This window comes from Silene latifolia, chromosome 11 (genome assembly GCF_048544455.1).
Source record: "Silene latifolia isolate original U9 population chromosome 11, ASM4854445v1, whole genome shotgun sequence".
NCBI lineage: Eukaryota > Viridiplantae > Streptophyta > Magnoliopsida > Caryophyllales > Caryophyllaceae > Silene > Silene latifolia.
The window spans coordinates 9,576,758-9,590,044 of NC_133536.1; the positions used below are offsets into that span (position 1 = coordinate 9,576,758).

The 13,287-nt window shown below is 37.7% G+C and overlaps 1 protein-coding gene across 1 annotated transcript; it reads right to left on the bottom strand.

The window, feature by feature from the left end:
• Positions 1-4,766: 4,766 nt before the first annotated feature.
• On the bottom strand, positions 4,767-6,092 carry LOC141612876 (F-box/FBD/LRR-repeat protein At5g53840-like). The gene has a single exon (XM_074431624.1). It carries the CDS (start codon positions 6,090-6,092, stop codon positions 4,767-4,769), a length of 1,326 nt encoding a protein of 441 aa, XP_074287725.1.
• Between the last annotated feature and the right edge of the window lie 7,195 nt (positions 6,093-13,287).

A 13,287-nucleotide genomic window follows, 5' to 3' on the forward strand; every position in this document is an offset into this window, starting at 1 on the left:
TCATACAACAATGATTGGGATATAAAGGGTAGATTTGTGCTAGTTGAATATGTGAAGCACTTAGAGTTGCGAATGGATTACTTTCGACTCAACCAACGAACGTTGAATTTTTTGACAAGGTTGTTAACAAGTGCCCCGAATTTGGAGAAGCTCTTCATCGATGGATTTGGAAGTACAAGTACTCTTTTTAACGATGATTTTTTGGATAAAGATCAATTTTACGAAAATTTACTTAACTGTGCAGAGGATACTTCATGTTGTGAAATCGAATTCTGTTACGAACGTTACTAATCCGTGATGACGATGATGCATGGAATAGGATATTGGCTCTCCAAGTTCTGTTCATGGTGGTCCTAATTATTCGATAGCATAGTATAGTAAGTTCCCAATTTTTGTTTATTGAAAGTGTAAGCAAGTTCCCAATTTTGGTTTCGTATAATTATTATCTTGTTATCACATTTGTTTACCCAAATACAGATTCTTATTTAAGACGGTTTTAAGTTCTTCATCCTCCATTAAGTACTATCTTCGTTCCAAAAGGCGAGACAAAACTCTCAATATAATCTTCCACATCCGATAGATGACCGTCGTAATTTCCACCCAAATTAGTTTTCCGTATGTTATCTAAAACACAAGCTATTCTACGCCATTTCCCAGTGATCGAAGAATATACGTATAAATGACTATTAAGATCATTCGTATAACTTGTTAAAACGACAACAATCTTGTAGCCAGCAATGGATGATCCATGACCGAACCCATAAGCCGCTGTTGAATAATTTGAAGAGTTGATATTTAAATAAAGAAAACGTAAGGAAATGTCTTGGCAAATATAGAGTAATGGATTTGTGTGAGATTAATTGATACTCCCTCTATCCCGGTTATCTGTTTATCTTTGGATTGGGCACAATCGCACAAAGACGCATGAAAGAGGAGTGGACCAATTATTGGATGACAAATGGATCAAATTTAAGCATTCCTAAATTTGTATACTTGGTCAAAATTAGACTAAGTTTGTTCAAATTAGGAAGATCAATTGAATTTGGAATTTTCCAAAGAAAACAGTTTATACACAAATTCAAGTCAAGCGATACCAATGAATTCATTCGAAAAATACTTGGTATGTCCACTTGATAACAACCACCATATGTCAAACAACTTTGATATGTCGTAAGACTCGTAACCTTGAAGTGTTGAAGGTTATGTTCACGTAATTGACGAATCCATGAGCCAATCATATGCCAGTAAGAAGAACTCAGATATAAATCATGGGGAAGCTGAAGACGAAAGGTGTTGAGTAACGGTGAATAGACGAATATGGTGAAGAGGTTATCAAGGATGTTCCAAACGAGGTCCCTTTTATGAAGAAAATCCTCGAGTTTAACATCGAAAGTAGTGGGAGAGATAGTGATGGAAGTGTTTGGAGAAAGGTCAAGACGGTTGAGAATGTCGTCGAGGATGTCGTTAGGAAGGGAACTCCATCGTGCCATAGTTGTGTAGTCGTCGATGCTTGTTAGGTTTTTTTTTTTTTGGAGAGGCTGGATTTTTTTTTTTTTTTTTTTTTTTTGAAAAAACCCGAAGGGGTATTAGTTCATAGATAAAAGATCACTAGCGATACAATCAGCAACGTTGTGAGGCACATCCTCGTCCCATCTTCGACAACCAACAAGCCATGGGTCGATATGTGCTAAAGCATGAGCTACGCTATTAAAGTTCCTACGAGTAAAAGAAAAGTCACAATTCTCAAACGAAGAACAAACATCAAAAATCTCGTCATAAATAAAAAAGATATCGCTTCGGCCTTGTCTCCGCTTCTTCAAATCGGTAATGACACTCAAGCAATCACCTTCCATAACGATCCTCGTCATGCCTCGTATCGGCTACAGTTTTGTTGCTTTAGGAATATTAAGGATATATAATATAATATGGTATATACAATTGTACCCAACTAGAGCGGGCAAGTCTGACTCGACCTGAACCCAACCAAATCTGATGCGATAGAACCCGAGAATATTGCAACCCTAAACTGACCCGACCCAACCTGATGATGACATGATCCGATGATCAGTGACCAGAACCCGATATTGACCTGACCCGATTCCGACCCGATTAAATTGATGACCCGACAATTATTAAACTTAATATAGAAAAGTAAACAAATACCCTCCGTCCCAATCATTTGTTTATCCTTGATAAAAAAAATACCCCACAAAGAATAAAAAAAAATAAACAAATAAAACAAGTGATTGTGACGAAACGAGTATGAAACCAATGATAAAGTACCACGTCGTTAAATCAAAGTTCTTAACCATGCTCAAAAGTCAAAACACGGATTCTAAATTAATAAGCGGAGTACAAGGCTACTCCGAATCAAAATTTATTGGATAAATGAGAGATCGATAGGCTCCTACAAATTCGATTTCACATAATGATGATGAACACCTTGGACAAAAATCCAATAAATTTTGATGAAATCGAGCTGCTTCTTCTGCTAATTGACGATTATTATAAAGATACGGAATGCTAGCACGTAGGACGAGCTTCTCCAAACTCAATGCACTTGTTAGGAAATATTTCGCTAGCTTCAATAAATGTTCGTCTAATCGAACCATACCCGTATCCAACTCTAATCGCTTCATATGCTCATACAACTTAAATTTAGCATCCGGAATTACTTCCACATTGTGAAAACCCACAATATTTAACACAAGAACCTCCAATTTGGGACAAGGTAGCAATAAACGAGTAGGGATATTGAAAGGAATCATCACATGATTAGCGATATCGAGTACAAGTGACTTGACATGTGAAACCGAATACATCAGCTGCCTTATTATTTGATCATGTTCCAAGATTAAATGAGAAGCATTAAAATTGAAATGAACCAATTTTGGGGCATCGACGTGAAGATTCAGACGGGTAAAGTCGTTGAAACAATGGAATTCACATAATGTAATACATAATCGGGTTAAATTCTTACCAGCGATGGTTAGAGACCCGTCTGCGAAAGGTTTAGGGGATCCAGAATTTTTATTAAGTAGTATGAAGGACAAGTCCTCAAGTGATGGACAAGAGCTCATAAACCTTTCAATGCATTTAGGGTCGACAAAAATCGAACTAAGTTTCTTCAAATTTGGAAGATTAATTGAATCAGGAAAAATCCAAATATACCCACCAATACCCAAATCCAACTCAAGTGATACCAACGATTGGATTCGGAAAACGTTTGGCGCATGCACTTTGCGACCAGGGTTGCGAATTAAACCATCATTCGATGTAATCTTGACGTGCTCGACGTTACAGAAACGTAGTCGACCAGCCCATGAGTCTATAGCACGGAATAAAGTAAGGGTGTGGTTAATATGGTAAAGGTGTAGACGGAAGGTCTTGAGTAAGGGTGTGGTGAATATGGTAAAGAGGTTATCAAGAATGGGGATTATTTCGGACATATTCTTTATTAGATTCCATAGATTGATGTCGAAAGTAGTGTCGGAAATCGTAATAATGGAGTTTTGAGGAAGATCGAGGCGAGAGAGAATGTTGGAGATTATGTCGTCCGGAAGGGAGCTCCATCTTTTGGGTTCTGCGCTTAGTTCGCCGCTAGGGTTTTGTTCCATCATAGAATGTTTAAAGGTAATAATCTTCGAGAGGAATGACAAACGAAAATATTATATAAGTTGGTCTCAGTTATAATTGCGTTAGCCCACAGATTTATACTTTATTATTATTATATTTTTGATTTTACCAACAAAGGTTGGCCCCAAAGATAAAGAGTCCATCTCCTAGTTACAAAGTTAGGGATTTGATTCCCATTGAGTTAAAAATATAGATTTGGCCATATATAAACACCACTTTAAGTACTCTAAGAGTCTGGTGCTCTGTCCTGACCTTGAACTGAAAACGACCTACCCTTAAACCTAAATTTTTCTATATCATCATTAGGCTATGTTTGTTCAAATTAGGAAGATCAATTGAATTAGGAATTCTAAAAAAAAAAAAAGTTTATACACAAAAACTGTTTCTACAACATCTAATAGAAAAAGTATCTAAAATTATGACATAGTTTGCTGGTGGGTAAATGGGGAGCGTACAAGTCTCGTTTTTCACCAGTTATGGGAAGTTACATGTATGGAAACTTGTACTCATCATAAATGGTGGAACAAATATGGGTAGGAGAATTGCTCGGTTGGTATGGATGTAGAAGAGCCTATATTGAGCACCTCCCTGTAGAGGTAGGTGGCAATCGGGTCAGTCGTGTCAGGTTTGGGTTGGGTCAAATCAGGTCGAGTCATTTTATTGCTGAAGAAATACGGGAGCCCGCCGTTGCCTGTTGAGAAGTTTGATTACATTTTACAACATTCTACACATGTTTGTTTTTGGCAGGCTAATTTATTTAAGATTGGTCATGAGGGTACCATGGATAAGCAGATGGAAATAATATTTACTGAAGCTGAAAAGTGGTGTGCAAAGGTTTGTGGCTTTCTGAACCTAATTACCCATATTACCTTGACAGCAGAATACATGATCTTATTCTTCAAAATCTCATATATTGGTAAGATATTTATTTAGATAATTATTTTAAGCATATATGATAATCAATGATAAATTACATCATTTAAATCGAAGTTCTTAACTATGCTCAAAAGTAACACTTACGGATGTTCTAACAAAGAACACAAAAATCTACTAAGTAATTAATAACTAGGATACTCCCCGCAGGATAATGCGCTTCTTTGACAAAAAAAAAAATTAAAAAAAATAGGAGACTAGTCAGAATCAAAATTTGGTGGATAAATAAGAGAATGATATACTCCTAAGAATTCGATTTCACAGAAAGATGAACGCCTTGGACAATCCAATAAAGATCGATGAAATCGAGCTGCTTCTGCTAAGTGACAATTATCATAAGTACACGTAAAGCTAGCATTTAGGACGAGCTTCTCCAAACACGATGCACTCCTCAGGAAATATTTCGTCAGCTTCAAAATTTCCTCGTCGAATCGAACCCTGGTCATATTCAACTCTATCCGCTTCATATGCTCATATAACGTAGTTTTGGCATCCGGAATTACACCCACATCATTGTCAGAATTTACACATTTTAACACAAGAACCTCCAATTTAGGACAAGGTAGCAATAAAGGCAAAGTTTCCAATCGTTCAAATCGACCCAAAGTCCAAGTAAGATGAGTCACATTAGGGAAGATAGTCTTAATATTAGGATTACTGGAAGGCATCATCATATTATAAGCGATATCGAATACAAGCGAGTTGACATGTGAAATCGAATCAATGAACTGCCTTATTATTTGATTATACGACAAAGCTAACCGAGGAGCGGTAAAATTGAAATGCTCTAGTTTTGGGGTATCGAAGTGAAGATTAAGACGAGTAAAGTCCTCGAAACCATAGAATCCATGTAATGTAATACTTAATCGGGTTAAATTCGTACCCACGATGGTTAGAGACCCGTCTGCAGAAGGTTTAGGGCATCCAGATTCTTTAATAAGTGTGAAGGTCAAGTCCTCAAGTGATGGGCTAGAGCTCAACAACTTTTCAATGCATTTAACGTCGTCGTTGAAGAAAATCGAACTAAGTTTCTTCAAATTTGGAAGATTAATTGAATCAGGAAAAGTCCATGCAAATCCACCAGTACTTAAATCCAAGTCAAGTGATACCAACGATTGGATTTGGAAAACGCTTGGTGCGTCCACTTGACCTCCCTTGTGATAGTGACGACTATTCGATGTACTCTTGAAGTGCTCGACATTACTACAACGTAGTCGACGAGCCCATGAGTCTATAGCGCGGTCTAAACTACGATATGTATACGAGTCACGGTGAAGATGTAGACTGACGGTCTTGAGTAAGGGTGTGGTGAATACGGTAAAGATGTTATCAAGAATGGGAATTATTTCGGGTATATTCTTCACTTTATTCGATTGTGTGATGTTGAAAGTAGTGTCGGAAATCGTAATGACTAAGTTTTGAGGAAGATCGAGGCGAGAGAGGATGTTGGAGATTATGTCATCCGGAAGGGAGCTCCATCTTTTGCGTTCTGCGCTTAGTTCGCTGCTAGGGTTTTGATCCATTATCGAATGTTTTATGGTAAACCTTCGAGATGAACGACAACCGGAAATCTTATATATATTAGAGAGGATATATTATTAGGAAAAATATTTTAGGAAAATATAGTTAGGAGTTTTTCATGAGATATCATAATATCTTCGGAATATTTTAGGAATATTACGAGTTATTGTACTATTTTTTTCTTTTTTTTTTTGGTGCTAAAGAGGGGCAAAGCCCCATAACATTACGGAAACTAAATAGCAACTAAACTAAATTCAAGTGCTCCAATTTCGGGGCAGGATAGTGCCTTAAACTAAATAAGAGTGAAACTGCTGAAATTAGAAAGAGAATTGATAGAAGGAAGCAACTGTTCAATATTATTGATAGGTTGCAAGGGGTAGAACTGTAGTGAATGATTCACCTAGGCTCTAAGATACACTGAATATGCTCAGGAATTGGTTCATAAAATTATTCGTGAGTTTCTACTATGGCTACCAGTAGATTATATAGACTGATTGCCTTGGAGAGCAAGTTTAGGAAAATGACAAAAACAGAAAGAAAAGGACATAATTAGGTAATGATTATCCATATGCTCCATCATTCAATTTGCTGAGTTGTCAGGTATCCTAGGCCAATGATTGTCCATTAGAGGCTTCCTCCCATGTGCTGCATTCTTGTCATTACTTTTGTGGGTGATGTCATGCTCTGATACAACTGATGCATTTCCTTTTCCTGGCACAATTCCTAGTACATTCCCTGGCACAGGTGTCCTTGCATTCACAGCATTTGCAGTAACAGTACAGTTCACACCAGTTGTATCACTACCCCTCCCATCAAAAGATCCTTGACCCCAAGGATCAAAGTCTGGAAATTTTTGCTGAATATCATACAAAAATCCCCATGTTGCATCTTCTATTGGAGAGTTGGACCATTTAACCAGTACCTTTGTTGCCTGAACCCGTCCCCTTTGTACAGATTTCCTTGCCATAATAAACTCAGGACTTTTGATATTTGGACCTAAGTCAGGGAAATCTGCAGGTTTACTTGGCGCTTCATAACATTTTTTAAGTAATGAGACATGGAAGGTATTGTGTATCTTAGCATTGGAGGGTAGCTCAAGCCTGTAAGCCACTGGCCCCACCTTTTTAAGAACTTGGTATGGCCCATAGTACTTTTTTGAGAGCTTTTGGTTGCCTCTCCCTGCCAGTGATTGCTGCCTATAAGGCTGAAGTTTGAGGTATACAAAATCTCCAATATTGAACTCCCTTTCACTCCTTCCCTTGTCAGCTTGTTGTTTCATACGGTTTCTTGCTCGAGCAAGGTGGAGTTTGATCCTGTCAAGAGCCTCTTCTCTGGCTGCCAAAGTTCTATCCACAGCTTCCACCTTACTTTCCCCAGGGAGATAAGGCAGGTGGATGGGTGGTGGCTGGCCATAAAGAACCTCAAAGGGTGATGCTTGCAGGGAGCTATGGTAAGAGGTGTTATACCAAAACTCAGCAGAGGGAAGCCATTTACACCAATCAGTTGGTGTTTCATTGCAGAAGCATCTAAGATATGTTTCCAAGCACCTATTTAACACTTCAGTTTGGCCATCACTTTGGGGGTGGTATGCTGAAGATAGATGCAGATCAACTCCATGAATAACAAATAATTCTTGCCAAAAATTGCTGAGGAATATGGAGTCCCTGTCGGACACTATACTGATTGGCATTCCATGGAGCTTATACACATTATCGAAATAAGCTTGGGCCACTTCTGCTGCAGAATAGGGGTGTTTTAGGGGCATGAAGTGTGCTGATTTACTCAGCCTATCAACCACCACTAAGATAGAGTCCATTCTCATAGATGTAGGGAGACCATTTATGAAGTCCATGCTAACTACTGCCTAAATAGTGGATGGGATTGACAGAGGCTGAAGTTTACCAGGGTAGGCAGTTGCATCATATTTACACTGCTGACAGATGGAGCATTTATGAATGTATTCTTGTATTTGTTTTTTCATACCTTTCCAAAAGAACTTTTGTTTTATTCTTTGGTATGTGGCTTCAACTCCTGAGTGGCCAGACTGCAATGTATCATGCATTATGGAAATAATAGTGGATTGCAAATTGTTTACATTTCCAACTACTAATTTCCCTTTCCTTTTAAGTTGCTCCCCAGACCAACTGTAATCTTTATGAGAATGAGGGTTCAGAATTATATTTTTAATTATGGCACACAAGGCCTCATCCTCCTTCCATCCTTGTTGTATTCTTGCATATAAATCAGTGCTGATGGTACTGACAAATATCTGGTACAATTCTGAACTTTGTACTCTTGATAGGGCATCCGCTGCCACGTTCTCCTTCCCCTTTTTGTATAATATTTCGTAATCATAGCCAAGCAGCCTAGCTAGCCATTTCTGCTGCATAGGACTGTTCATTTTCTGCTCCAATAAAAACTTGAGGCTTTGGTGGTCAGTTTTTACTATGAACCTTCTATTCATCAAGTATTGCCCCCATTTTGTCACAGCATGAATGAGCGTCAGTAATTCTCTTTCGTAGATAGACAAGGCCTGATGCTTCATGGATAGAGCCTTGCTTATATAGGCTATGGGGTGTCCTTCCTGCATTAGCACTGCTCCTATTCCCTCTCCTGATGCATCAGTCTCGATCACAAAGGTTTTGCTCAAATCTGGGAGAGCTAATACAGGGGCTGAGATCATGGCCTTCTTCAGTTGTTCAAAAGCCTCTTGAGTCCCTTGATTCCATCCAAATGAGTTCTTTTTAAGGAGATTAGTGAGAGGCTTACTAATAACCCCATAACTCTGGATGAACCTCCTGTAGTACCCTGTTAGGCCTAGGAATCCCCTGAGTTGTTTAATATTTTTAGGCACAGGCCAATTGGCTACAACAGCCACTTTAGAAGGCTCAGTTGCCACTCCTTGCCGAGAAATGATGTGACCAAGGTACTCCAGTTGGGCAGCTCCAAATGAGCACTTACTAGGCTTAGCATAGAGGTGATTCCCTCTCATGGTTTGAAGGACTTGTTGCAGATGATTGAGATATGACTCCCAATTATGACTGTAAATTAAGATATCATCAAAAAACACTAGGACGAATTTTCGCAGAAATGGCTGAAAGACTTGGTTCATAAGACTTTGGAATGTAGAAGGTGCATTAGTCAAACCAAAGGGCATGACTAGATACTCATAGTGACCATTGTGAGTTCTGAAAGCAGTCTTGTAAATGTCATTTGGTTCCATTCTTATTTGATGAAAACCTGACCTCAAATCTATCTTGGTAAAGAATTGAGAGTCATGTAATTCATCTAATAATTCCTCAATTAAGGGTATAGGGAATTTGTCCTTGATTGTTTGTTTGTTTAACTCCTTATAATCTACACATAATCTCCAAGACCCATCTTTCTTTTTGACCAAGACAACAGGAGATGCATAAGGGCTAGTGCTGTTTTTAATGACCCCATTCTCAAGCATTTCTTGAGTCATAGCCTCAATAGCATCCTTCTGTAGCATTGGGTACCTATAAGGCCTTTTGTTCACTGGTTCTGCTCCTAGTTTAAGATTAATCTGGTGGTTGTGTCCCTCTCTCAAGGGTGGTAGCCTCCTTGGCTCCTCAAAAACATCAGAGAACCTTGTGAGAAGCTCCTGTATTTCTTCATGTACTACCTCCCCTGCAGTGACTTGAATTGCAAAGAATTCTGCCTCATGATTTGGTACAGGGTGCAGCATGGCCAGTTGGCCTCCATGCTCCAAGGTCTTTCCCATATGCTTGAGTGTTTGGACCTTAGTTGCAGGAGATTGAGCCCCTTTAAGCACATGGTGTCTCCCTTCAAAATTGAACTTCATTGTAAGTGCCTTGAAGTCCCAAGTAATAGGCCCCAGAGTCAAGCCATTGGATACCCAAAACAGCATCACAACTACCCAAGGGTAGTGCATAAAAATCAGCAAGGAACTCAGTATTCCTTATCTTCCATTTCAGTTGCTTAAGTATTTGTGAACAAGACAACCTTCCACCATTTGCTACTGAAATGTTAAAGGGATTAATAGGCTCTAAATTCAAGCCCAGTTTATTAGCTACCCCAGCATCTATGAAATTATGTGAACTCCCACTATCAATGAGGATACTAAGTGTCTTCTTCCCCACCTGTCCAGGTATCCTCATAGTCTGACATTGATGCTGACCAGCAAGAGCATAGGCTGATATGAGGGCTACCTCAGCTTGCTCATGGTCAGGTTCTTCCGCCTCATCAGGGGCATTTTCCTCCTCCACATCCTCATGCTCAATAGAAAATAACTCCCTTTTCCTATTCTTGCATACATGTAAAGGGGTATACTTTTCATCACAATAAAAACACAGTCCCTTAGCTCTCTTTTCTGCAACTTCTGAATCAGCTGGTTTAAACTTTGGTGGGTATGGGAAGGTAGGGGTGGTTTTGTTTGAGGTGGGTTGTGCGCTAAAGTTCCTGGATGGAGACTGTTTTGTATTATAGGGAGAGAATGGTTTGTTTTGTGAAGAAGGGGAATTGAAGGTATTTTTGTTATTGGTTTTAAGGGTGATTTTGAGAGCAGATTCTTGAAGCTTTGCTAACCCAAAAGCATCTTGAATGGTCTTTGGCCTTAGCATTTTTACCATCGCAGAGATTTTCTCATCTAATCCATTCACAAAGCAGCTAAGTGCATAGGTAGGTAAAAGATTAAGTTTGCTAATCAAAGCATCAAATTTGTCATGATATGCTTGTACAGACTCGGTTTGTTTGAGGTCTAGGAGGTCAGCCATGGGGTCCTCATGGGTGTTCCCAAACCTAGCAAAGATTGCAACTTTATACTCTTCCCAACCCAATGGTACAACAGAAACTCTGTTTTTAGTAAATGCTTGATGCCAAGATAGTGCCTTTGATTCTAAGTGCATGGACACATACGTAACCTTCTTTATTGCATCAATATCAGTAACAGAAAAAAATTGCTCACATTTGAACAACCAACTTTCAATATCATCTCCATTAAACACAGGAAATTTAATGGTGGGGGATCTAACAAAGTTGTTGTTTAGATTTAAAGCATTACCAGTGTTGTTAAATCCTTGATTTGCCAGATTAGCCAAGCTTTCGGTGAGGGCCTCCACCTGAGTCTTTAGTTGCTCCACATCTATGATGCTCGGACTCGCCGGTTTACCGGCCGTACCCGGATCCGGCCGATCCGACACGGATACCGACACGGAATTCGTGTCCGGTCGGCAGTTTGGAAAACGGACCGCTGCTCCTTCTTTGCGATTCGGATCGTCGAGAGAAGGGGAGTTCGGTGCGAACCATGCAAGATTATTCTCTATCCATGGAAGAAGGGCTAGACCGATAGAAGAAAAAAACATTGATAATGTTTCTGTATTTCTTTTACTGACTGGAAGGAGATGAAGTATTTTCATTTTTTTTTTAATTTTTTTTTAAGTTTTTAAGTCTGTATTAGGAAGATCCATGGAAGGAGGGATAGAAAAAAAAAAATTGATAATGTGTTGGTATTTGTTTTACCCGAGGAAGAAGATGAAGTATTTTATTTTCTATTTTCTATTTTTTTTATGTTTTCAAGTGTTGTATTGGGAAGAGGAGGGGTTAAAGAAGTCTTGTATCGGGAAGACAAGTTTTTTTCATTTTTTGTTTTATTGGGGGAGAGGTGTAAACATTTGACTTTTGAGTTTTTATAACAAAAAATTATGGATATGACAGAAAATTTATGTATAGAATTCACTATAGTTTCGAAAAATTAATGGATTTTTATCCTATAAATTCACAAGGTATATTTAACATATTTTTATTTAACGACGCCTAGCATTAGTCTAATTTACTATAAAATCTTCATATATCATCTTATAAAAAATTTAAATTTATTATTCGTATAAAAATGGCTACTACACAACCACTCTATAACGAAGTAATTAGAGGAGATGGAAAGCGCTGGACATGCAAACATTGCAATTGTAATTTCGTTGGCTCGTATTCAAAAATCAAGCAACATTTTCTCGGCCCTCCAAGAGGGCAAAAAAAAACCATTCCATGTTGTAAGCATACGTTAGATAATCAACTAGAATATGAAAGGATACGGGCAATTGTTGAGCAAGCAGAACGCCGAGAACGGAACTAAGGATGGGTATCTTCTTCGTCAAATCATCTGAGTTTGTGTCAACGGAAGAATTTGAGGGATAATATTATGTATTCTACTTACAAATTTCGTATGTTATGTATCAAAATAATAAGATTGAAGTACTTCTAAATGGAAATGTACTCGAATAATATTACGTTGGAAATGTACTCGAATAATATTACTTTGGTAATGAAATTCGGAATATAGTGATCTTTATTTTGATAAATAAGTAAATTCATATGATTCTATTATTTTCTCGTTAATGTACGATTATGACTTTATAAGTTGCATAAATTAGTTAATGAACACGAAAAATCTCATTCACTACTACAAGTAACATCATTATTGATTGCTTCTGCTACTTACGTGTCAAAATGTTTAGAGTTTATCGATTATTAATAGTATGAACACAAATTAGTATCTTTAACATCATACGAGGAGGATAAAATCTCGACCCGACTCGAACTCAAAATAATCCGTTATTTTAGCATTAAACTATGACACGACTCTTTCGATCCATGGGGCAAAGATAAAATAAGAATATTATTAAAATATTAATTTATATGTCTTTTAAATTATTTGATAATAATTTTTTTTATAAATCTCTTAATATAAGTATTATAGGTAATGAATATAGTTAATTAGTTATATTAGATATGGTTTAATTCTAAAAAGTATTTTTTTCGGTTGAAAATGGTAAAATAAAAGACGTCATAAACATTTTTTACACATGACCTGCCCCTAGATCGTACTCGACCTAAACCATATTCTGACCCGACCCTTTCGACCCGATGGGTCAAATATAAATCAAGAATCTATTATTAAAATTTTACTTTTATATATCGTTTAAATCATTTGATAATAAAATAATTTTTTTTATTTTTATAAATCACTTAATATAGTTATACTATTAATATTAGATATGATTTAATTTTAAAAAGTGGGTTTTTCAATTGAAATTGGTAAAATATGCCATAAACTTTTTTTAACACGTATGACTTACCTCGAGATCCGTACTCGATCTAAACCATATTTTGAACCGGCCGTATGACCCGACTCGACACATGACCTACTCAACCCGTATG